General features: G+C 42.2%; 3 protein-coding genes and 2 long non-coding RNA genes across 5 annotated transcripts in view; 3 read left to right on the plus strand and 2 right to left on the minus strand.

Moving 5' to 3' along the window:
• The first annotated feature begins 233 nt into the window (after positions 1-233).
• On the plus strand, positions 234-10,079 carry LOC136427289 (procollagen C-endopeptidase enhancer 2-like). Its single transcript, XM_066416100.1, has 6 exons — positions 234-364; positions 6,876-7,097; positions 7,509-7,667; positions 8,158-8,388; positions 8,964-9,113; positions 9,762-10,079. The coding sequence occupies exons 1-6, from the start codon at positions 307-309 to the stop codon at positions 9,938-9,940; spliced, it is 999 nt and encodes a 332-aa protein (XP_066272197.1). The 5' UTR covers positions 234-306; the 3' UTR covers positions 9,941-10,079.
• A 1,098-nt stretch (positions 10,080-11,177) lies between these two features.
• Positions 11,178-14,018, plus strand: LOC136426702 (CUB domain-containing protein 2-like). Its single transcript, XM_066415456.1, has 3 exons — positions 11,178-11,403; positions 12,889-13,038; positions 13,861-14,018. The coding sequence occupies exons 1-3, from the start codon at positions 11,223-11,225 to the stop codon at positions 14,001-14,003; spliced, it is 474 nt and encodes a 157-aa protein (XP_066271553.1). The 5' UTR covers positions 11,178-11,222; the 3' UTR covers positions 14,004-14,018.
• Positions 14,019-14,583: 565 nt separating this feature from the next.
• LOC136427290 (uncharacterized) overlaps positions 14,584-25,334 on the plus strand; it is a 47,854-nt gene continuing 37,103 nt past the window's right edge. Inside the window, exons 1-4 of the mRNA XM_066416101.1 lie at positions 14,584-14,876; positions 16,482-16,639; positions 17,869-17,963; positions 18,588-18,756. Coding sequence (XP_066272198.1) covers positions 14,713-14,876; positions 16,482-16,639; positions 17,869-17,963; positions 18,588-18,756 — 586 coding nt within the window. The 5' untranslated portion in view covers positions 14,584-14,712. The remainder of the gene's footprint in view (positions 14,877-16,481; positions 16,640-17,868; positions 17,964-18,587; positions 18,757-25,334) is intronic.
• On the minus strand, positions 21,727-22,492 carry LOC136426703 (uncharacterized). Its single transcript, XR_010754325.1, has 2 exons — positions 22,234-22,492; positions 21,727-22,018 (listed from the first exon to the last, which is right to left on the minus strand). It is a non-coding gene; the product is annotated as an uncharacterized lncRNA (long non-coding RNA).
• Positions 23,431-25,109, minus strand: LOC136426705 (uncharacterized). The gene is made up of 3 exons (XR_010754327.1): positions 25,056-25,109; positions 23,840-23,878; positions 23,431-23,677 (listed from the first exon to the last, which is right to left on the minus strand). It is a non-coding gene; the product is annotated as an uncharacterized lncRNA (long non-coding RNA).

Here is a 25,334-nt window from a genome sequence, read left to right on the forward strand (position 1 = left end):
CAGAAAAAGTGGGATCATTCGTCTTCCACTGTCTTGGAAAAAGAAGTCAAGCCCAATAAGTTAAAATGTAGTGTCAATATTTAGACTAGAATAGTCACATGCTATATTGTTACCCCTTGTCTGTCTGTCCTTCCATGTTACATGTACTTGCAATTAGCTTCCGGGCAAGAGCATGCAATAAACTTATTAAACTTATCAAATATAGTCATTTTAAATGCTCGTGACTACTTAACCCCTTCAATTCAACGTATCATCGTTTTTTTTACCCCCAGGGTCTGATGTCACCCGAAGTCTAAACAGTACATCATGAGGATGTGGTCTTTGCTGTTCGTCTGGACTATCATTGTGGCGACCCCACACAGAGGTAGAAATAAACTTATACACGTAATATTGACAGTCCTATCGTTTATCACTTAGATGAATGGTGGCGCTTTTACATTACTTATGCAAATTAGGAATTTATTTGCATAATCGGTACCTGTTAATGTTCCACTTGCCTACTTTTTTCACATGTGTTTGAGTCTTATAACGGAAAACACTGCTAATCTAGATTTTCATTATTAATCATGCAAATTAAGTCACAATAAGCATAATTTGCCATTCGCTATGTACATCTCGGTCTAAGCTACCTGCATACTAAATATCATGGAAATCCGTCGTTCCTTTGTTCAGTTATTCACCTTAGAAGATTCCACAATAACGCCCCTGCAGTTGCAGAGCAAGCTGCTAGGGGGCTCAAACATACACCACTACTTCATTACATCACAAGCTATCTGCCACCAAAAAATCAAGACCACAGCACGTGCAGGTCAAAAGATACAAAAAACGGAAGTTCTGCTGCAGTACCAAGGTCACATGCCAGGGGGCCCAAAATCGACCTTGACTTCCCAACAGCTACCCACATACCAAATATTATTGTAATCCATCAAGAGGTTCTTGAATTATGCTGACTACAGTAGTCCGGAAACACACGGAAACACACGGACACACACACACACACACACACAGACAGACACACAAACACACAGATACACCAAACTCATATCTCCGTTTTTCATGGAGATAACAAGAGTTCAATGACCCCATCCCTTCGCCTGGCAATATTATCATTAACTATGGAAATCGTCCAATTTGTATAATTCATAACTTGAAATGCTCATTTCTGCATAATTTGCATATGTCACAGATATGAAATTTCCATCATTTATCAATGACTCAGTGCAGCCTTTGCTCATTGTCCTCACACCGGTTAAGCCCCCCTCTCACTGCACCCACGGCACGCTGGTGGCGTCGCTGCGTCCTAAACTGGATTTGTGTTACCCTTGACTTTATAATGGGAATATCATTCAAAACGTACAAGTATGACCAAAAATATAACAAAACATACAAAGCTTAACCCTCAAACCACCGTAGCTTTTTTACGACTAATCTTATCGTATGGGGTCAAAACTGACCCCACAATGTTTTCTACAAATATAGCTTTATTGCTGACTATTTTTGTGGTTTGTATATTATGTATAGTTTGAGTAATCTATAAGGGACAGTTTGACATGATTAGGTGTGAAAAATTTCTGCTCATTATCATAATTTATGCAAAAATAGGGAACATCGTCTTTTGCAACTAACGCTATTTAGACAAGCGGGCTCTTTTGACTCCTGCGCCAACACTTGATGTCATATAGCATCTGAATGTCTTACGCTAGAACAACCAAACTTGGTCACCTTTGTTAAAATTTCGTTGGCAACAATTTGAGTTTAATGAAATATCTAATGATTGTTTTCATGTTGCTATGGCAACCGGTTTCTTAGAGCCATGTTTGGGAAAAGTCGCTAATTTTGGATTTTACAATGTAATTTAGGGCTATCTTTTTAAACTGCACTTATTTTCTTACATCAATACCAACCATTTAATTCACTATCACTTTTATGATTCAATATTCATAATTTATGCATATTTGATTACGTCATCGGTCAAAATCTAAGTTGGCAGCGATATAATTAGATTAGCTATAACCGGCTATTTCAACCTCAAATTTCATCATTACTATGTTTATACAAACAGAAACAATCTTTATATGAACGTTTTGGTCCATTTGTATTGTGTTATTAGGTTATAAGATTAAAAAATGCATTTAAAATAATTCAAGATGGCGGAACCAAGATGGCGGATTTCGCTAGTGTAACTTGATATATATATATATACATTTTATGACGTCATTTTGACGTCGTTCCTGTTCCCATCTACAAATAACGTCTTTGGATATATTATGATTTATCATACACAATTTCTATTCAAGTTTTATCGTGTACCTTTGAATTATATGAAAATACTGAATTTGTTGGTTTTCGTCAATAAAATCACATAAATGACGTCATAATACGTCGCAACGTCATCAATCTTTACGTTCATTGAAAAAAATTGTTTTGTTCACGGTTCTACAAAATTATATTTTGTAACTTTGATCATAATAACCCTTATCATACATGTTACTAGATGACAAGTATCAAACAATAGGGAATATGAGTGCAGATTTTGCTGGGGTCAGTTTTGACCCCACTGGACCATGCGTAAACTTTCTAGGATAACTTAATCAACAATGAGCCAATCTCGGTAAAAACTTGTGAGAAGTTATAAGACATATATACAAACAAACTCATGAAAGGAATTTTGTTTTCGACTCGAAATGTCGAAATGGCACACGCTGATATACGCCTGGGGTCAGCTTTGACCCCATACGGTGGTTTGAGGGTTAACAAGATTCGTTTTATGTCGATGAAATCCGTTGACTGTTTTGTCAATTCGATCGGCCGCAGAGACGCCGCCAGCGTGCCGCGGGTCCAGTGAGAGGGGGACTTAAGAAATGTTAAAGTGTAACCATGCAACAAACAAAGTTTGCCTGGGATTGATAAGATAACTGTGTTTGTTGATGTACTATCCACTCCTGGTCAGAGCTGACCACTACGTGAGCCATGGCGGTGGTCATTCTCCACCTGTTTCTTTTAATAGTCGGTTGCATGGCATTTCCTATTGAGGAAGATCCAATTGTTAAAACACAGTATGGCGCCGTTAGAGGGATGTATGTGGATGAAGGGGTTATCTTCTTCGGGCTTCCGTTCGGAGAGCCGCCGGTGGGAGATCTTCGCTGGAGGCCGCCGCGGCGGTACAACAGGCCCTGGGCGCCCAACGTTCGCGACGGGACCGTACCGGGCCCTGGCTGCTACGAAGGCGGTTGCAAGCCGGGCGACGCCGATCCCCATTTCGAATGTCCCCGGGATAGGAAACTGAGTGAAGACTGCCTCTATCTCAACATCTTCGCCCCACGGGAAATCCTCAACTCGACCGCTGCTAAACTGCCGGTTTTGTTTTGGATCTACGGTGGACAATACCAGGCAGGCAGTGGTTCTGCATACGTTTACGACGGACGGTTCCTAGCTAACAAGACCAACACCATTGTGGTCGACTTCAACTACAGAATGGCTGCGTTTGGCTATCTGGTGGCTGGTCAAGGAGACGAGGCGGCCACAGGCAACTACGGCCTGCTTGACCAGGTCGCAGCCTTACGGTGGGTCAAGGAAAACATCGAGAGCTTCGGCGGAGACAAAAACCGTGTGACCGTTTTTGGACAGAGCGCAGGGTCGGATTCAATCGCCACACTTCTTATTAACCCAGAGTTTACCGACTTATTCCAACAAGCCATCATGTTGAGCGTGCCTTTTACCATTCCTCATAAAAGTCGCTGGGAGGCGCTTCGCCTCGGAGAACACCTCGCTGAGAAACTGAACTGTTCGCACGGGGATATGAAGTGCCTTCGTTCCCAAAACTCGAGCGCTCTTCAAGCAGGGACAAATAGAATGGGGACGTTCTTTTCGAATCCGTACCGCGCACTAGAGGCGGCAATGAAGTGGGGTCCCACCGTCGACGGTACCCTCGTGCCTGGCGCTACAGTGGACAGTTTTGCCAACGGACTTTTTCAGTCCAAACCGTTCATCATAGGAACTACCTCGGAAGAAGCCATATCTTACGTTTACTCCCTTTATAAAAAGCCACTGTCAAAGGTTACGTTGTATGAAATTTATGCAGAATTTGTCCATCTTAAGGCAGCAGATGTCGCTAAAGAATATCGTCCCGAGGAACCCTCTTCCGACTACCGCCCTCTTCTGTCATCTCTCGTCACAGATTGGGTCTTCAAGTGCCCTACTCGTACCATAATTCGGAGCGCCATAGAAGGTGGAAACACCAATGTTTGGTTGTACGTGTTCGATCACGCTTGGTCCTTCCCACATTTTTGGGACAGCCAGAAGTTTTGTAACGGACACGTGTGTCATGCGGAAGACGTGCCCTTCGTGTTTCAGACGACAAAGCTACCGGTGGCCAACATGACCATGACCGCTGAGGAACAGATTATGTCGGACACAACAGCGTACTACTACGGCAACTTCGCGCACACCGGGAACCCGAACACACCTGGCCGAGACGCTGCCGGAGCTACCAGGATTCCAGCGGCCACTACTTGGCCGAAGTACAACCGAGAAGGGAACTTTACTTGCCTGAATATCAGTACGCCCCACGCGACCCTGATACAGGACTATCGGAAGGACAAATGTGACTTTTGGGACAGAATGGACTTGTACAATCTGTAGGAATTAAAGGAACCCCAAGTAATGTTAGGGTCCGAAAAATCGGATTTTGAAAGTCAAGTTATTTCTATACATGATTAGTTCAAACAACACTATCACAATGTATAGCAACGTCCATGATACAAAAAAATACGACGCTGTTGTGATGTGAAAACTTATTAAAAATCGTGGCCGGAGTTTTTGTAGGCTAGCGAAACTAAGGATATCATCGTAAGGCACAATTTTACGCGGTTTTAAGATCCTATAGGATAAAGTTAATACGCAAAGGTGCTAAACAATGTTAGAAAATGTCACTAACATAAAGCTTTCAGCATTTTCTTTATTTACATTTTTTGGCCCCTAATATTGCTTGGGTTGCCTCTAATATGAGGATGTTTAGCAACATGGTACGTTTTCTGTACAGCCTTTGTTTTAAGATTTGCAACTTTGGCTGACGGTCGTACGATGATCCCCTTAGTTTCATGAACCTACAAAAAAGCATAATACCGTCATATTTTTTGCATCATGGATGTCGATATGCACTGTGATAGTGTTGTTTGAACAAATCATGTATAGAAATGACTAGATAAATTGAGTTTCAAATCCAATTTTTGGGCCCTAATATTGCTTGGGTTTCCTTTAATGATTCATCTTATAATATGCTTGTACGTTTATTCCAAACGCAAAAAAGATTGCCCTCTAGAACGCGTTTCTCTCATCGCAATCTGGAAAAAGGCTTACCTCCATTATATTTCGTATCCAAGGAAATAAAGTAGATGTAACATAAAATTATGTCACCCTAGATAGGTCAAAGGTTGGCTAAAATACAAATAGGTCCCACTAGAAAGGTTAAAAGTTGAATTCTGTTGGAACAGACTAAAGCTGTCAATGATTGTTTAAAATAAACAGTTAAGAGATAACACTATGTGTAGTAAGCATTCTTTTATCTTACACAATCTTCCGAATGATTCGCATGTGTTTACAGTACCTGTCAACGTGGTTCCTGCAGCTGCCGCTAGAAGTCGCTTTTACAGTCTGTAAAATGAACACAGGCAAAGTCGTCACGGCAATGTCGTGAAGCCGGCGTCACAATTCATGCGAGCGTCGGCCGACTTTGTTTATCGTCCGAAGCTCGCCGAATTTCAAAATTACCCGAGCGTCGATGGTACTAAAAATCCCCCATGAGATGGTACCATCTCTTGGACATGGACGAAGTCAGTATCGACTAACCTGGTAAAAGGCCAATATTTGGATCAACTTTTATTCCTAAAAATCGCTAGAAGCTCGCGTAATCGACAGGACGTCGGCCGTACTCCGGCCGAAAATGCACATTTGCAGCTCGCCAACACGTCGGCCGAGCTAATCTTATTTGTTACGGGGGCTTGACGACTTTGCATTCATCTGTGATTCCGATAAGGACGCAGGGAAAGCAAATTAATAAACAGATTATTGTTTTGGTTTTGGAAAGCACATATCAACATTCATCGGGGACGATATGACCAGCTGTCCAGGTACTATACCAGATCACTTTCATGTCGGCCTTTAATGCTGCAAGCACCTAGAAATACCGCTAGAGGGCCCATTGTCATGTTTTTTTTTCAAAACCTCAATAACTACCCACAAACGAAAATTCATACAAACCCTTCAAAAGGATCTTGAGTTGCGAGCACACAAGCACAACCCCAAAACAGTACCCCTTTCAGAGTTGAACCTCCTTCTTGGAGGTAACAAAACAGCACCTTCCCATTGCATAAGCCCCCCTCTTATGCTAGGGTCACATTTCAAAGCCGGGGCCCGGCCGGGCAGCTTGTGGGAGCGAAAACTATGATATAGAAGACAACAAAATACACAAAACGTTTTAAAAATTGTTCCTTTCCTTACGTTATGTATATTCCTGATATTCAGCTTTTATTCTTTGCTTTCTAAAACAGCCCGGTCGGGCCCCGGCTTGGAAATGTGACCCTAGCATAACTGGACCTACGGCACGCTGGCGGCGTCGCTGCGTCCTAAACTGAATTTGTGTTACCCTTTACTTTATAATGGGAATATTATTCAAAAGGTACAAGTATGACCAAAGAGACATCAAATTTAAAACACACAAAGCTTAAAAAGATTCGTTTTTTGTCGATGAAAGTCGTTGAGTGCTTTGTCAATTCGATCGGCCGCAGAAACGCCGCAAGCGTGTCGCGGGTCCAGTGAGAGGGGGGCTTAACAAAATACCCATAAAACACATACTGATATCTGTTGGTTTCTCACAGCTGAAGGAATGGCCTGCGGCGGGATCCTCACAGACCCGACAGGGACCTTCAGCACCCCAAACTACCCTGCTGACTACGACAACAACCTCCTCTGTAACTGGACTATCCAGACCAACTCTTCCATAACTCTGACCTTCATGGACTTCGATGTCTACTTCGACCGCGGCTGCAGCGGGGACTACGTTGACGTGTTTGAGGGCGATGAGAATGGCAGACGCATAGGTGAGAGTGATCCTGTATTGATGATCTAAAAAAAAAACATTCCTATGAACAGTGTTGTTATTGTTCGCCTTTCAGTGCCAAGTGGGACATAGGTCAACAAGTTTCCTTGCTGTTTCAGTAGCAGGGTATATTTTCACAGGGAGGGGTTGCTAGCCCTTCCCTTTTAACGTGCTCGAAGCACTTACTCCAACATGAGACCCCATTTTACGTCTCTTCCGAAAGACGAAAGCAGCCCCAACCAAGATGTCCTATACCAGGCTCAACTGTGATGTTGCTACCAGTTGGGCTGCAAAGAAACCTCCCTTTAAACATTACATCACCCAAACTCAAATAAATTTGATAGTAGGTTACTTACTTTTTAATTTGCCTTATTTTTTTCTTTTTTCATTGTTTGTGTGTTTGCTTGTTTAGGTCGGTACTGCGGTGACATAACTGTGAGAGACAACTATCCTGTAGGAAAAGTCGTTTCCAATAACAACACAACAACAGTGATGTTTACCAGTGACGCGTGGTCGGCTGGGCGGGGCTTCAAAGCGTCATATGCCACCTTTGACCCCAACCTCCAACAAGGTCATTGAACATTTACTAAAGATATTTTTCATACTAGCGGCATTCACGTTTGTAACTTCTCATTAGAAAGATATTAAGATAGTAAACTTGACATGGTATGATGTAGTATGATGTTGCTATAAATGAGCTTTCATGCTAATGTAGTATGATTTTGTCGACGTTGAAAATCGTTTCTTCTCGTTGCATCTTGACTACAGTCCCTATAAGGTGTCATTGACTTCACATCAATTTACATAAACTGTGTTACCATTTAGCTCTAAGGCCCCTTTTTTTACATTAGACAGCGATCTCTCCATGACAAAAACTGGATTTGTGTGACGTTGCAAAAGTATGAGTTTTGAAAAATATTTTATAAAACACAGATCATGTCATTTTCTATCAATGAGCGACCTGTCGAATCTTTGGTTGTCAAGTGGTCGCCCATCGTTCGCAGCCTCTGTTTGGAAAAGAAGGTATTAATGATGATGATGATTAATAACTATTTCTGCAGACGAAAACGTGACCTGTGGCCTTGCGCTGACCGGGGCATCCGGCAACTTCACCTCGCCAAACTACCCGGACAGCTACGGAGACATGGCCAACTGTATCTGGACCATCACAGTCAACGACACTCGATCCGTGTCCATGAACTTCGACTTCTTTGACCTTGAAAAGGAGCCAGACTGTAGCTTTGACGCCGTAGAGGTCTACCAGGGCAATCCTGAGGCTGGACGTAAACTTGGTAAACTTAAGTGACGTTATACAATTACCATGGATGTCTAAGTACTAAATTAGCCAAAGGTGCCTAAGTGTTCGTAAGAATTTTACGTAATTCGTGCGGAGCTTTAGGGAATACATAGGATCCTTAAAATGTGTACGTTTCTAAGTAGTGATCGTATGAATTCCGTAAAATTGAAAAATGTCTTAGTAGTAGATCGTATGTATTCCGTCAAACTCGTATGTATTCCGTAAAACTAGTATGAATTCCGTAAATCTCTTAGGACATCCTTAGCCACTTTAGTAAACATGTATGAATTAGAAACAGTGGTGGTGATAAACATTGAAAATCATCGCTAACTGAATCATAGCGCCTTTGTTAAGGGGAAAATTAAGAGGCAATGCGATTCAGAGTTATTCAGCAGTAGAAACCATAATTATCTGACAATAATAGACCTCTTGCCAATTACGGCGGCCATGTTGAATTTCCGGGGTCAGCTCGGGTCCATGCACGAAAGTGAGGCTCGGGTTGGTGACGGGAAATTCAAAATGGCCGCCGTAATTGACAAGAGGTCTATTGAGATCTATATCGTAATCCAGGTACGTTTTGTGGCAACTCCTCCGCCGATGACAAGTATCCCACGGGTCAGATCAGGTCAAATCTTCACGTGATGACCGTGACATTTAGCAGTGACCTGTCCATGACTCGACCAGGCTTCCTTGCTACTTACATCAGCGCTAAAAGAACAGGTATGTACAGAGAATTCTTTGTCTGTCTGTGAACATGTCTGTCTGTCTGTCTGTCTCTCTCTGTCTCTATCTGTCTATCTCTGTCTCTATCTGTCTCTCTGTTGCTCTCTCTCTCTCTTTCCCTCTCTCTCTTTCCCTCTCTCTCTTTCCCTCTCTCTCTTTCCCTCTCTCTCTTTCTCTCTCTCTCTCTCTCTCTCTCTCTCTCTCTCTCTCTGTACTGTGTGTGTGTTTGGATGGATAGTGTTCAGCACCAAGGACAGGTATATATGTATGTATGTATGTATGTATGTATGTATGTATGTATGTATGTATATATGTGCACACGCGCGTGTGTGTCCGCGTCTGTGCGTGTATTTGTGCGTGTGTATGTGTGTCTGTGTGTCTGTTGTCCGTGTCTGTTGTGTGCGTGTGTGTGTGTACGTCTGAGTGTGTGTGCGCGAGTGTGTGTGTGTGTGTGTGGGTGCATGTGGGTGCGTGTGGATAGTGATCAGCACCAAGGACAGGCATGTGTGTGTCTGTGTGCCCATGTCAGCGTATGTGTATGAGCTTGGCGCGTGTGTCTGTGCATACCTTTCTTCTCTAAACTGCCAGATAAGATGTACTCCATAACTATCTAATCTCTCCATTGTCTATTTCTGCATTTACCAGACGTGACGTGTGCAGAAGATGAGTTCAGGTGTGCCGATGGTTCTGACTGTGTTCCCCTGTCATGGAGATGCGACGACGCTACAGACTGCTGGGACGGGACGGATGAAAATAACTGCGGCAAGTTTTACTTTCCTTATGGGGAGGGGCCACCAAATACTGCTAGCATCCAAACAGCCTAAAAACACACATAAGGAAAGGCTCCAAACACACCAGTATTTCAATGTCCCAAAGTTCCTTTCCTCTGGCTAGCTAAACATGTCAACTTACCAAATCTGGGAAAAGCAGAGTTTCGACTCCCGCATTTTCTCCGGCTACAGGCCTCCGAACAAAACAAAGCTGACCTTTCACCCCCCCCCCCCAGCTGGTAGAGGCTTGCATCACCATGCCGACAACAGGCCCCAGAAGATGTAAGATTACACCACTAGGGTCAACTAAGGTCAACATTTTTGTCTAGATTTGAAAAGTAAACACTCCTCTTGTATCTCTGGAAGAAAATTGGCCTTATCTGACAATACATGGCCCCTAGAAAAAAATCTCAAAAATAATAAGAGAAAAATACAAACTGCACCGTCTGCGCAGGTCAGATTTCCCGGTCCCTCTCCTTATAAGGCTACACCAAGTAATTTTTATGGATGACGTCCGCGCGCGCATTGATTTTGGTCTGTTCCAAGAAAAAAAAAAAATTGCGCTTCCTGTAACTATGACCAAAGAGTCCCTTTTTTATTTAATATATTTCTGCAGGCCTGCAAAATCAATGGGATATGGAAAGAAACAGGACAGGACAACAACTGCTGTTCAACTTCAACTGATTTTTTCTAATTATTGCTTTTTTCATGATGGATCAAAGAATTGTTAGTTGTTACACTGTGTTCTCTCATTCAATTTGCGTCCTAACATGTGTCGTCGACTATTATATTTCAAATCTAGGCATCTTGTTTTTTTCGGCCCTTCTTGTTTTTTTTTCGCGCTCTCGCATTAGATTTAGGGTCTCCAAAGGACGTCATCCATAAAAATTACTTGGTGCAGCCTAAGTGCAAAATCAACTGTGCCCGACCGCTCAGCGGTTACAGCTTCGGGTGGAAAGGTGAAAATACGTTTCTATCTATACCTACATATGTGTTACGCCCTTCAGTGTAACACACCAGCTTCACAGGCACGCGGCTCGGCTGCAGCCGGCTACATTTCACTGAACGACCGGTCACAACTAACCTTTGAACATCTAGCTGTAAGCGTTATTTAAAAGCTATATTGTAAGGATGCGGCTCCTACTGTGCTTTGTCGTAACGGCTTCCGCTCTACAATATCGATAGCTATAGGAAAACACGAATTTTATACATATAATTCCTATTTCAACATGTACCAGACACACTTATGAATAAGATAATATCTATTCCTGAATTCCTTTAAACAGATAAGTTCTCAACATGTGGATTAAAGTTCACCAAGGCAAGCGGACGCATTATGACGCCCTCCTTTCCTAAGAAGTACAGTAACAGTCTGCAGTGTAACTGGTCCATCGTGGTGGAACCGTCCAAGTCTATCGTCCTCACCTTCGAAGACTTCAATGTGGAGTACGAGGACAATTGTGGGTTTGACAACGTCACGGTGTACGATGGGACCCCGGAGCGAGGTCAACTAAAAGGTAAAGCCCGCTCTCTCATCGGACCCGCGGCACGCTGGCGTCGTCGCTGCGTCTTAAACTGGATTTGGGTTACCCTTGACTTTATGGGGTGGGGTCGTGTGGCACAACGCAGAGCGTTCGACTCAGAACCAAGAGGTCCCGAGTTCGAATCCTGTCATGTCACCGATATTGTGCCCTTGGGAAAGGCACTTTACATGACTTTCCTCACTCCACCCAGGTGTAAATGGGTACCTGACTTCGGTTGGGGAAGGTCGTATTGAGGTCACCTGTGGCGCCGAATGGCAGCCGCCCAGACCCTTGCTACAGTTCCACAAAATGCAAGTGTGGATTATATATTATATATGTTGTGTATTGTGTGAAACCTGTAAACCTGTAAACCCTGCATCAGTTCAGCGCTAGAAAGGCTGCCATTGCGGGTAATTTCTGACCAAATAAAAACCATTACTATAATCATTATAATTGGAATATCATTAAAAAACGTACGGAAAGACAATAAAAGAGACAAAGCTGAAAAAGATTCGTTTTTGTCGATGAAATTTGATTAGTGCTTTGTCAATTCGATCGGCCGCAGCGACGCCGCCAGCGTGCCGCGGGTCCAGTGAGAGGGGGGCTTTAAGGCCACAATGTCTTTTTACGGGGGTATAGAGCGTAGAATTCGGCATAAGGGGAAATTGGCCAGGAGAGTCAGTCCATAGTAAAGTTAACATTTCCTCCTCCTACTGACCAATGAAACCCTATGGTGGCCAAACTCCCCTGGAACATTTTTCTCCCTATAGCCGGCGTAGTTAGTGTAGTAGATTATAAAGGTAATCCTATATATCTTCTTTGGGGCCGTAGGGGCAGTGGATGTAGGGCACGGTATTGGAAGGTGGAGCCAATCCCTCTCCTTCTACCGCCGCCCCGCGCAGTTTTGTGCTGACTTGCGCCATTTTGAAAATTACGATTTTTTTGGAAAATTCCCAAAAAAATTATTGATACCAGGCAGCACATTTTTAGCGATTGGCCCTGGTTTGCGCCACTTTGCGAATGCTTTTCGCAATTTGGCGCAGTCCGGATCAAGTGAGATACCCTTCTAACCTTTCTAACCTTTCAAAACAGTATGGCTTGTGGTAGTCGACAAAATAACATTTAGACTTCGCATGTTATTTAAAGCGTTAACAGAGCGCAAATGGATACAATCACCAGTCCTTGATATCAATGATCATCAATCTGTCTATGAGACCTTTTCTCAGATTTCTCCTTCTGGACTATGACGAAAGATCGACTCATGCACTTTGAGTAGATGTCTGATAGTTGTGTGCCAATTTGTTTAAAAGATAGAGAGAACTCTAGCGACCCACCCCCCAAAAAAACTCCCAATAAAATGGTATGGCGACCCTGTGACGTCGAAAATTCAAGATGGCGGCCACCATACATGCCAATGGATCCAACCAGAGATCCAACAAAGGTTTTACTACGCAAACCTGTAAAAACTTCTTTCTACAGGCCGCTACTGCGGGGACGCTGAGCGTGACCGTCGGCACTACCCCGTGACTCCCATCGTGTCAAAACTACACGTGATGACGGTGGTGTTCCACAGCGACACGTGGATCAGGGCGCGGGGTTTCCTGGCAACCTACACCAGCCATCAGAAATGTGAGTTTGACTATTGTAGTTTATACATATCTTTTTTTCATTCCCATAATAGTCGTTTTTGGTCTGATAATCTGTACATGTATTTCGACGTCGAAATGGCGTACTCTTTTAAAAGACAACACAGCTTTTTTTTCATCAATGTCGAAGGTAACTGAATCAAGATCTTTAGTACCTGACTGTGCTGAATATGGCTGGCAGGCTTTCACTCGTTACCTATATGTAAGCAATACAGATAGTCGTGCAGTATTGAAGTTCATATATGGCTACCTTAATGGAAGGAACACGTATCGTTTTGCTTCGTTTCTTCCTCTTCCTCTTTTTCTTCCGTTCCATACTAATAAGGTCAATAAACTGGACCAGACGGCTGTCACCATGGTTACTGGTTAAGCAGCAGGCACCCTGTCGTTCGATTACACAATGTAGCAAGTGGCAGGACAGAGCTGGACAGGCTAATCACATTATGATATATGAATGTGTTTGAGTAAGAATTGAACAGAGCAGTACGTTGATGAAAGTTAGACATCCAGGTAGTAAGATATGCCAAAAATGATTACTCAAGCAACTGGATAAAATTTTGAAACAGTCAGACGTTTCAGACAGCATCCACTGTCTTTCGTCAGTGACTAACGATAGGACTGAGAACACCAGGTTTTATACCAAAACTCTGAATAGATACGTGATAGATAATAGATATGAAGTGAAGACTATTTAGGATGTCTTGAAGTAGTCTTTAAAATAGAGCAGTAGTTTGCTAGGCTAGACAATGTGAATGTATGTATTTGCTTTCAGAATTTATACTTCTAGTTTATCATTTTACCCTAGATGTCCGGTGTAAGGGCTGGGAGTTCCGCTGCACACACGAGCCACAGTGCGTACCACTCACCAGACGCTGTGACGGACAGGACGACTGTAGCGACCACAGTGATGAAGGCAACTGTGGTAAGACTCCTGGGTTGCTTTTATGATCGCTTACCTTTGGTTAACAGGCTCTGGAGGTGTTGGAGGGAAGCAAGCTTAACAAATGATTCGACTGTGTATGCATGCATATGTGTGTGTGTGTGTGTGTGTGTGTGTGTGTGTGTGTGTGTGTGTGTGTGTGTGTGTGTGTGTGTGTGTGTGTGTGTGTGTGTGTGTGTGTGTGTGATAGTCTTCAGCACCGAGGACAGGACTGGTATATTTGTATGTGTGTATGTGTGTGGATAGTGTTCAGCACCAAGGACAGGTATATGTGTATGTATATGTATGTAGATATGTATGTATTTAAGTATGTGTGTCCGTGTGTCTGTGTACAGCATAACTCGAGAAGTTGTTGATGTCTGATGATATTTGGTATCATCGGGAAAACGAAGGTCAAGTTCGATAATGGGCTTCCTGGTTTCTTTTATAGGTTTTGATATGTGTTGTAGGGTAGCAGACATTACGGATGACATGTCTCTTGCTTACAGAGTGTCGGGAGATACCTGACAAACTGGGCTTCTGCAAAGGTGCAATATCGTACGACAGAATGGTGCTACCGAGCCTGGTGGGGGACGCGACTGTCACAGACACCGTGGAGTCTGTAGGAGGCCAATAGTGTAGGATGGCAGTAGGCTTTACACATGTCTCTTGCTTACAGAGTGTCGGGAGATCCCTGACAAACTGGGCTTCTGCAAAGGTGTGATATCGTACGACAGAATGGTGCTACCGAACCTGGTGGGTCACGCGACTGTGGCAGAGATCGTTGAGTCGGAAGAGTTCGGAGCGCTGAAGGTTCTGCGACGGAACCCGGACGCTGTCTGTCACCCGCAGTCGCTGGAGTATGGCTGTAACTTACTGGCACCGAAATGTGAAAACAACAGGTTAGTTATCTAAGTTTCTTGAATAAGACAGAATGGATGCTCTCCTATGCCTACATCCCCTCCTATACATAATTATTATCTCCATGAAAAATTTAGATTTTTTTCATGGAGATATTGTTTTGAGCGTGTTTGTTTGTATGTGTGTGTGTGTGTGTGTGTGTGTGTGTGTGTGTGTGTGTGTGTGTGTGTGTGTGTGTGTGTGTGTGTGTGTGTGTGTTTGTGTCCGGATGCTTGTAGTCAACATAACAAGAACGTCTGGATGGATTGTAGTGATATTTGGTACATGTATGTGGGTAGGTGTTGGACTGTTAACTGGAATTTCATACTTGTGGCATTTGGAAGTTATGTGACAGTGAACACTGTTAAAATATAATTAAGCAAATGAGGGCCTAATTTGCATAATAATCTTCATGGTTAAAAATAAAGTATGCAAATGAGGGTCTAATCTGCATAGTATATTTTATGGAGATGTGAGGTCTCCGAACTCTTGTTTGTGAAGGATTTGGTATTTTTGAACAGATAGCGTTTGATAAGAAACGCACTAAGATGAATAATAATATCGATGTAAATGCCAATGAATATCAACTTGAATAAGACCAGGCGTTTAACAATAGAGGAACGTTAAAGAAATGAATAAACTGACCCAATTTCAGCTTTGTTACAGAGTAATGTTGTATCTAACAAATGATCAACGATATTCACATTTTTTATTAATCATAATGAGGTAAAAATAACACTCTGTATTAAAGCGAATGCTTTGCTTTTAAATCTCAACATTGATGGATACCCGAAGCGCTAAAAAATATGCAAAGAGTGTCACTTAATTTTATCCTTCCCCTCCTATGATAAAGACCGACAAAAAAATATTCCAATCGATTGTATATAAGTCTGACAATACTACGGAATACCATGAAAATGATATCTAATATGATATTATCATACCCTGTTCATAGATCTATTTTAGTAGCCTAATTTATATACAACTCTATGCAAAAATCAGATAATATAAATAAATAAGTTACATTCCTACGCAGCGTAAATGGCTTCCTTAATTCTCCTTGCTAAGCAGTCCGAGTTTTGTGTTGGAAATAACAGTTAGAACTTGTGTCAGAATGATTTCTACCAACACAAATGACCTTTCAAGCTAAAGTTCTTCTAGGATATAGGAGATTCTTTTTACACAACCAGGTAATCTCACCTGCTGACGTTTCGGTGTCTGTCAGACACCTTCTTCAGAGCTTCTGAATGGAGTACTGCTTCTCACCGCTATACGGTGTAATAGACAGAGAGGACAACAGACGCATCAATTGGATTAAGGAGGCAGTATGGATCAGGAAGTCATTACCAGTGATGAACCGAGACGAGGGGGGATACAAGCTCAGCCACGTTTGAGATTACGTTCTCACCGCAAAAGCGCCACCTACATCGGCTACTTATAGCGGTGAGAAGCAGTACTCCAGTCAGAAGCTCTGAAGAAGGTGTCTGACAGACACCGAAACGTCAGCAGGTGAGATTACCTGGTGGTGTAAAAAGAATCTCCTATATCCTATATTCTACCAACCTGATGAAATTATTTTCGGAAGTAAAGTTCTTCTTCCTCCCCAGAATGGTGCCGCCATGTTGGTCATGGTCTACCGAGGTTCGGAGCGCCCGGAACCAGGTAGTCTGCACACAGCGGGACCTGTCCGCCGCCATGCTTCTCTTCAAACAGATCGTCGTCAATCTTCCTGTAGAGAATTGCTACTTTCCTCAGCAGAAAGAAGGTAGCATGATTTATTTATCTATAGTCATGTTTACCATGTCAGGTTTCCGTGGCAAACTTGTTTTACAATGCAAGGAATCCTTACCGATATCAAGGGATCACTTGGGAACGGCCTGACCACCCTGCTAGCTAGTCGGTCGGAGTTCCTTTCCTTTCAAAACACGTTTTTTTTATAGTGGGGTCGTGTGGCGTAAAGGCAGGATTTCCGACTCAGAACCAAGGGTTTCCGAGTTCGAATCCCCTGCTGCCACCAATCTTGTGCCTTTGGAAAAAAGGTACTTAACACGATTTTCCCCACTCCACCCAAGTGTAAAAATCGGGTACATTATGTGTGTGGGTTACGACATCAGCAATAGCTGCCTGTGTCCCACGTGTATTGCACTGTTGCAATTCCAATAAATCCAAAATCCAAATCCAAATCTAAGTACCGGAGTCATCAGCCAAGGATTTATGTGTTCAAAAATTCGTATTTTCCGAGAACCATTATAGTAGAATGGAACTCGTTGTTATCAAGTACTGTAGGAGCTTCTTCACTAAGTAGCTTTAAAGAACGGTTACAGTCAGATATGCAAAGACTAGCAGACCGTTCGGTGTAATATGACCAGCTGCTGTCGCGCCGCGTGCCGGTTTGTTACGCCTAATGGCGGTTTGTAAAAGCTGGTTTGTTACGCCTAATGGCGGTTGTACCGGCTATATAGATACAGATACAGATGATACACATCTGCTGGAAGTAATACTGCTAAGGGCTATGAATTTTTTATAGGAAGCTCTAGCAGAGATGTGTGTTGCTTTTCTTTTACAGTGTCAGTAAAAAAAGCTAGGAAAATACTGTGTTTCCGAATACGTTCCTGCAAAAACAGTGTCGGTAGGCAAGGGTTTGTTTCTTTCTTAGATTTCAACCTAACTTATCCAATAGATACTGTTTAACAATGTCAATGTGAAACTGAAATGCATCACAACACTTGTATTTTCACAAACATAAGGCTACAAATATGCACTGTACAGGAACAATTTCTATTGTAACAGAAATCAGAAGAACATGTTGGAAAACGATACTCAAGTCAAATGTTAAATCGAACGTTTTATGTCTCTTACCAGCAGCAGTTGATCCGAAAAATGCTAGGGTTGGTCGGGTTATTGAAAACACAGCATTGTTTCAAAATGGCTTAAAGTATTTGTATGAAAAATGTACGTTAACATTATATCTTCTGTAATTTTCCTCATCACTAGATTGTTACCACGGGTCCGGTGTAAACTACAGAGGGACATGGCACACTTCTGAGACCGGCAAGACGTGTCTAGATTGGCATGACTCGTACAGACAGGTAAACGTACCAGCTTTATGCGTTATGATAAGAACATAACTCATTCTCCAACTCAATGAAGTTGACTCAGCGGATCTTTATGTGTTCGTTACTGTAAGTGTAAACTGTAAAAAATAGAAGCAACGTAAGTTTCATACGAAGCACATCAATCTGTCTTTCATGGGGAGATCGCATTTTATGGTAATTCTTTACGGGCATTTTGTGACCCTATCATATTAACTAATTCCAAGGCGCACATTTCTAATGGTACGATTTGCTTTTGCATAGAGCTAATAGATTGCGTTACTCCGCTTATCCTAGGGTCACATTTTCCATCCGGGGCCCGGCCGGGCTGTTTGCGGAAAGACGAGATCAGAGTGTATCTCAATGAATATGCACAAGCTATGCTCTTGATTAATGTTTGGTACATTTTGTGCTTTTCGTTGTCTTTTATATCATACTTAACGCCCCCAAAGACTGCCCGGCCGGGCCCCGGCTGGGAAATGTAACCCAGGCATAATTTGTTACATACGAGGCCATTTCATATCTTTAACGGATAATTTTGGAATTGAGTACATATTCATTCATGAATCAGTTAAGTCCTTACTTCACTCTTTTTTCTGGATTGTTCTTGATTCCATACAGGCTTCAAATCCAATTTCAGGAGTGAATGCGACTCTACAGTATAACCTGGATGGAGGGTACTGCCGGAATCCAGATTTCTTGTTTCTGAGAACCAGGAGGCCGTGGTGTTTCGTCTCCAACAGCAGCGGCGATCCGGAGAGGCAGTCGTGCGACGTGCCTTCTTGTGCAAGTACGTAAAGCCCCCCTCTCACTGGACCCGCGGCACGCTGGCGAGATCGCTGTGCCCGATCGAATTGACAAAGCACTCAACGAATTTCATCGACTAAAACGAAGCTTTTTAAGCTTTGTGTGTTTTGTTGTCTTTTTGGTCATACTTGTACGTTTTGAATGATATTCCTTTTATAAAGTCAAGGGTAACACAAATCCAGTTTAGGACGCAGTGACGTCGCCAGCGTGCCGTGGGTCCAGTGAGAGGGGGGCTTAAGCAAATCTCTTTAGGGTTTGCCGCCGTTTTAGATGACATATTTCTGTTCTTTTCGATTTTAAAACGTTATCAACAATAGCCATAACCCTTTGTCCATACGGTGCAAGTACGTCAAGCCCCTGTCACGCTTGTGCGTCTATACAAGCCCGCATAAGCTGCGTATTTACATGTTTTGGGTTTAGCTTAAGTTTGCAACCAAAGAAGTTATATCTTTGGTTTGATAACTAGACTGCTCAATGGTGGGTCAAAGTAGAAAACAAGTTCCCCCGCAAACCTTACTTAAACCAACAAAAATGTTTATGCGCAACTCACGCGCACCTAAAGGCCCTGTCACACTTGTGCGTATATCATGGCCGTGTGAGTTGCGTGTTAACATTTTTGTCATACACCGGCGTGCGCACAATACGCACCTAATGCGTTTCTCAATCGTTTTGTGAAAGTTTTAGGTACGCAGGCACACGCAAGGCACTGCCAGGTACGCCTGATATTTTTGAAACTACCGAAAACTTTCGTGCGAACGCTGATACGCAACTCAGACGTCATAAGAACGCAGTTCAAACGTCTGATATCGGTCGAGTAAGGTACGAACGCGCTTTGTGTTTGCGCTCCAAACGCGGTAATACGCTTCTCTTGCCGCACGATCTCTGCGCAGCGACCACATCACGTACTTGCAGCGCAGATACAACACAAGATGAAGGAACGCATAGCGAATAAGAATATACGTCACGAATATGTGTCACTCGTCCTGCGATCAGGCAGCGCATTGTACGTATAAGTTGCGTATGCCAAACGCACAGATAGCGTGGGGATAGCGTACACAAAGCGCACTCGACGAACATACAGGTACATTCCAGATTTTGGTATTCAATTGATCGGGTTGGGTATTTAATTTGTTATGGCCAGAGAGGAAACAAACAGAACATTAATAGTGTACATAACTTTTGATGTAAATAATCATTGAAACTGCAGTTCCACAAACATGAAAGACTTTAAGTTACTTGTCGTCATCTTTGGAGGCGTCTTCCAATAATAGTTTACGTAACAACTGATATCAACGCAACCAAATACACAGGGTAAATAATGGCTCTAAATGTCATGAAGTGTTCCAAAAGTAAAACTTCTGTCCCTGGTTGACATATACAGTACCGTAACAAGCCGCTAGGAAACATACATCTAATCATTTTCAGGTCTCATTCAGACCTACCCACATACCAAGTATCAAGACAATGCATATCATCGAGGCATTCTCGAGTTATGTTGTTCTTCCACGCACACACACAAACACACACACACACACAAACACACACACACACACACACGCGCACACACACACACACACACACACACACACACACACACACACACACACACACACACACACACACACACACACACATACATACATACATACATACACACATACATACAAACGCTACCCAAAACAAAACCTTCTTTGTTTAAAGATTACTGCGTGTTAATTTATACATGTCTAAAATGTGACCTACTTTGAAGGACAAGTGCACAGCAACGAAACAAGGTACAAACGGTTACAAGCATTCAATTAATAGCCAATACACGGATACTTCTGATAAAAGATTGAAATCCAAAAATTTCCTATTTACAATTGGCATTTTCAGAGCTTCATTTTGTTTTTTCACAAGCCCAAAACACTGTATTGTTTTGAGGTTGCCCAAGCACTTAAACTGAAAATTTCAAAACTATTCTAGAAAATCTGAAAAGTTAATCTTTTTGGTCCAGTTTTGGTTTTTCCGTTAAATTGAAGCATCTATTTGTAATCATGCCCTAAACTGTTCAAATTTTCATGTTTTTTATATGCTCAAATCAGGGATAATGGCCCTCAAAACCTGTTTTTTTATCAATCTTTAGGGTAGTCCCTTCAGTTAACAAGGTAACTGATTTCCAAGGGAGCCCTACGCAACATGACAAATCATAACAAATCAGGATACAACAGAAATAAATTAACATAAACTTCATTAGTGATCAATTACACAATCATGTAACATAAACAGTAATGATCAAACATAGGAGTAATAAATCAAACAACTCAAATAAAATCGCAAAGGTCATACAACGGAGGGTCAGAGGTCAGATGTTTGGCCTGTTACCATGGCGACAATCGGTTTTAAACAGAAAGAAAGCTATTTTGAGGGGGTGTGGGCCAAGTACTATCACGGTGCAAAACATGAGCCAAATCAATTTTTTGACCCCTGCCACCATTGTTTTATCCTTACAGACATTTGCTCTTATTAGATTGGTTAAATTCATATGTTTATGCCCACTTTTGCGAAATTTCTCAGGTTTTCGCATTGACTGTATTGTAACACATTGCTTTGTGTGTGTGTGTGTGTGTGTGTGTGTGTCTGTCTGTGTCTGTCTGTTTGTACGTGACTGTCTGTGTGTATGTGTGTGATTCTGTCTGTGTGTATCTCTCTCTCTCTCTCTATGTGTGTGTGTGTGTGTGTGTGTGTGTCTGTCTGTTTGTGTTTTCGGACTATTGCAGTCAGCATAACTCAAGAACCTCTTGATCGATTTTGTTTATATTTGATAAGTGGGCAGGTATTGGGAAGCCGAAAGTCAAGGTTGATTTTGGGCCCCTGGTATGTGACCTTGTTACAATTGCACTGATACCTTCAGAAACTCTAGCTAAGAATTGAAAAGTAAAAGAATAATCAATAAGAAATGCCAACACTCATGTAGGCCACACATCTTGATTTATTAACTGCAATTCCACGTTATCCACGCTATATTCCACAAATTGTACAGTTTTTAGCTCTAAGTATATATGATACATACAAAAGATTGTTGCATGTTAAGACATTGGTTGCATTTATAAGATATATTATTTAGAAGATATTGGAGTTTGAATTACAATTAAACGTTATGTATGAGAAGCATGCACGAATGCTGGGTGGTGATTGGATGATGACGCGTGTCACGTGATGCAGTGTTAGCACTGGGGCAGGGGAGTTGGTGGCTCTTCAGGATCCTTAAAAAAAACAGAAAAAAATATTAGAGGCAAATCATAGAAACTCAGATATGTATACAGTTATAATTAATCAATGCATCACATAACTATTCTTTCACTTATCAAATTTCAAATCTGTGACTTGTTTAAAGAGGAATTTGAAACATACGTCAGCAAAGACTTTTTCTTCGCCACGTACAATAGTTAACAAATGTAAGACACATTACAACCCTTACGTTTATCGGATCCTTTAGTCACTGAAACGCATGGTGCGGCCTTGGCGTTTGAGAGCGTAGACAACGTCCAAGGTAGTTACGGTTTTGCGCTTGGCGTGCTCGGTGTAGGTGACGGAATCACGGATGACGTTCTCCAAGAAGGACCTGAGAACGAGTCGGGTCTCGTCGTAGATGAGGCTGGAGATGCGCTTGACACCACCACGGCGGGCCAGACGACGGATAGCGGGCTTGGTGACGCCCATGATGGTCTCACGGTTGATGGCCATGGTCTCCTTGAGAAAGAAACACAAAAGCGAAATTACTAATAAATATTCTCAAGTCTTAAAATCTTTATTTGTCTAAATCAACATCGCAGAAGTCAAAAACATGATTTTTCACACAATATTCTACTGTGTAGGCTCCAACACAATAATTAACATGAATGTAACAAATTTTGACCCAAAAATTCGGCAGTTATAATAGGTTTATAAAGTAAGGTAAAGCAGGCATCCTCAATTGAGGTGAAGCATAATGCTTTTTCGAGTAGCTAGTGGTAGTGCAATGCGGCTTCGTCACGGCTCGCGTTATAGGTTTATATAGCAGGCTAATTACCTTATACGCATTACGTTCTGCCCACTTCCTACTTTCGCCATGTATACGGCGGGCCAGCTGCATGTCCTTGGGCATGATGGTGACGCGCTTGGCGTGGATGGCGCACAGGTTGGTGTCCTCGAAAAGTCCGACCATGTAGGCTTCCGCCGCCTCTTGCAGGGCCAGGACGGCCGAGTCCTGGAAACGTACTTCTCCACCCTAGTAGAGATTTACAGAAAAGTCTTGTAACTCATGTCATGGCATGATATACTCTCAAGCCCCGGTTACACATAGCCGAACAAGGCTACCGAACACTAGCCGACTAGGCCAAACGCCAGCCGACCACAGTCGACCTAGCTCCCGAATTACTCCTAACCATGGTCGGGAAGAGTCGGGAGGCCATGCCCGTCTATGTGTAACCGGGGCTTCAGTCGTAATGCAAATTGCAATCATGTTTATCATTCGGTAATACGGACTAGTGGTTTTGAACTCACAGTACGATGCTTTTCAAGTCTAGAAACAAATTATCTTATTGATTTTCAAAATTCTAAGAATAGCAAAGCTACACGTTTTTTTCCACGCGTCTATATGGCTTGTTGCGAAAAATGTGCTTCTTTGCCGCTCCACATGACTAGCTAATACAATCCATTTGAGATCTACATAAATTCATTTGACACAATTGACAATAATCTGTAATGGTCTTTTGACATGCAGACTAACTCAGTTTCGAATGATACTTGTTGTATGATTTAGCATTGAGAACTCTTTCAAATTACTGAGTTTCGAATGCATCTCTATTTTGCCTTTTAGAAAGAAAAAAACAAATTACACATACCAAACTACGATCTTTCTTTAGCTTTGCCTCTCTACAGCGCTGTGGAAACAGTCAGTTGAGTTAGACACAACAAACTATGTCAACTACTGACATTTTATTTTAATTTGCGAAAGATATAATCATGCAACATTAAACATTTGTTAGTTTTACTTCAGTTTCAGGCAAATCTGTAATGTGTGATGAGAGGAGATTTAGACATACCTTTAGAGCAGATCCAACTTCTTTCTGGAGGAACTCAAACTGTACAAACAGTCGAAAAATGTTTGAATAAACAGAAATCATTCATTTGAGAAAACAATTCCTATTCCACACAACTGACTCTCTTTGAAGGCTGTCCTCATTCTATTCCGTGTGTTTTGGTGAAAATACAGTGCTGTATATTAGGGGAGACCAAACAGTTCCAATAAATGAAGCCCATTGGGGAAGTGAAGAAAAGAAGGTGTCATTATCTCAGAAATCAAAACATCAGACTACAATAACTTACCCTCAAATGCTAACCTGTTATGTCTACTGTCATCAGACGAATTCCTGAGAAATTCTATACGGCTATTCTCCAGATAAACCCCCCTAATCAGAGACCTTGGATAGGTCCTACAGGCTTCAGACACCCAGTTGAAGGCCATCCCAGTACTACTACGGTATATCAGGGGGGGGGGTGCCAAAGCCCACAAGGTAGAGACAGACCCTTTGTTTTAACTAATTCAGCAAATACAAACTCTATCCTACCACATAATCTATCCTACCACCCTTTACTGCCCAGATTTCACACAAAATCGTACAAAAAGGATTTTCAGTGGTTAAAACCCTCGCTCTCTCACTGTGGGGTCTAGGCGCAGGCGCTAACTGTTGCGTCTCCGCAATTATGAAATACTCACACTTTTGTAATAAGCATGCAAAAAGTGCTAAGTCACCATGCAGCATTTAGACGCCCGCGACTTATTAACATTCTAACCTGCCCAAGAAGACCACCCAGGGGACCAATACAATCTGGTCTATGTGGACAGGTGCTCCATACAGACAGTGACAGTGTTTTATTGAATAAAGTCTCTTTTGGACCACCAAAAAAGTGGTCACAATATGCAGGTGGTAAGGACATCCTTATGTAAAGGTGAACAGGTTTGACTGTAGATTTGACTAGATCTCTAGTTTGTCCTCACAAGAAATTCAAACATACCTGCAAATCACGTTCCAAGTTCTCGTGGTACACATTCTGTACGAATAGTAAAACAATTAAGAAAAACATTAATTTGAGACAAAAAGAACTTGACAAAATCGACTCTATGTGAAGCCCCCCCATTCTACTCATATATGCATGAGAAAACTGTTCAGAAATAAAGCAACATGTGGACATGTATGACTTGTTCAGTTTTAAATAAACCCTACTCTGTTCTAGATCTTTCAGGAGCTTCATACATACCTTTAGAGCAGACTCATCTAGCGCTTCAATCTCGAAGTCCTTGACTAGGCCCTGTACACATAGTCGGAAAATATTTAGTAATTATAGCAAAAAACATTCATTTCAGACAAAGAAAATCTACTTTGGACTATTGACACTTCAGAAAAACTATAACAATTATTCAGTTTGTGTTCTAGTAAAATAAACGTGTTCTGTAGTGCTATGTACCTACTCTATCGAAATGTGCCTAAGAGCATTGCTGTGTAGCCATGCAACATTTCATTCATTCAGTTTTAGATG

Source organism: Branchiostoma lanceolatum, chromosome 2 (assembly GCF_035083965.1).
Source record: "Branchiostoma lanceolatum isolate klBraLanc5 chromosome 2, klBraLanc5.hap2, whole genome shotgun sequence".
NCBI classification, from domain to species: domain Eukaryota; kingdom Metazoa; phylum Chordata; class Leptocardii; order Amphioxiformes; family Branchiostomatidae; genus Branchiostoma; species Branchiostoma lanceolatum.

Bases quoted from the DNA above. Each gene is read 5' to 3' on its own strand.
- LOC136427289 (XM_066416100.1), top strand. From the start codon at position 307: ATGAGGATGTGGTCTTTGCTGTTCGTCTGGACTATCATTGTGGCGACC. The intron at 365-6,875 runs GTAGAAATAAAC...GGTTTCTCACAG, and splicing joins TGTGGCGACCCCACACAGAG to CTGAAGGAATGGCCTGCGGC. The intron at 8,389-8,963 runs GTAAACTTAAGT...ATCGTAATCCAG, and splicing joins TGAGGCTGGACGTAAACTTG to GTACGTTTTGTGGCAACTCC.
- LOC136426702 (XM_066415456.1), top strand. From the start codon at position 11,223: ATGACGCCCTCCTTTCCTAAGAAGTACAGTAACAGTCTGCAGTGTAAC. The intron at 11,404-12,888 runs GTAAAGCCCGCT...TTCTTTCTACAG, and splicing joins GGAGCGAGGTCAACTAAAAG to GCCGCTACTGCGGGGACGCT. The intron at 13,039-13,860 runs GTGAGTTTGACT...ATTTTACCCTAG, and splicing joins CTACACCAGCCATCAGAAAT to ATGTCCGGTGTAAGGGCTGG.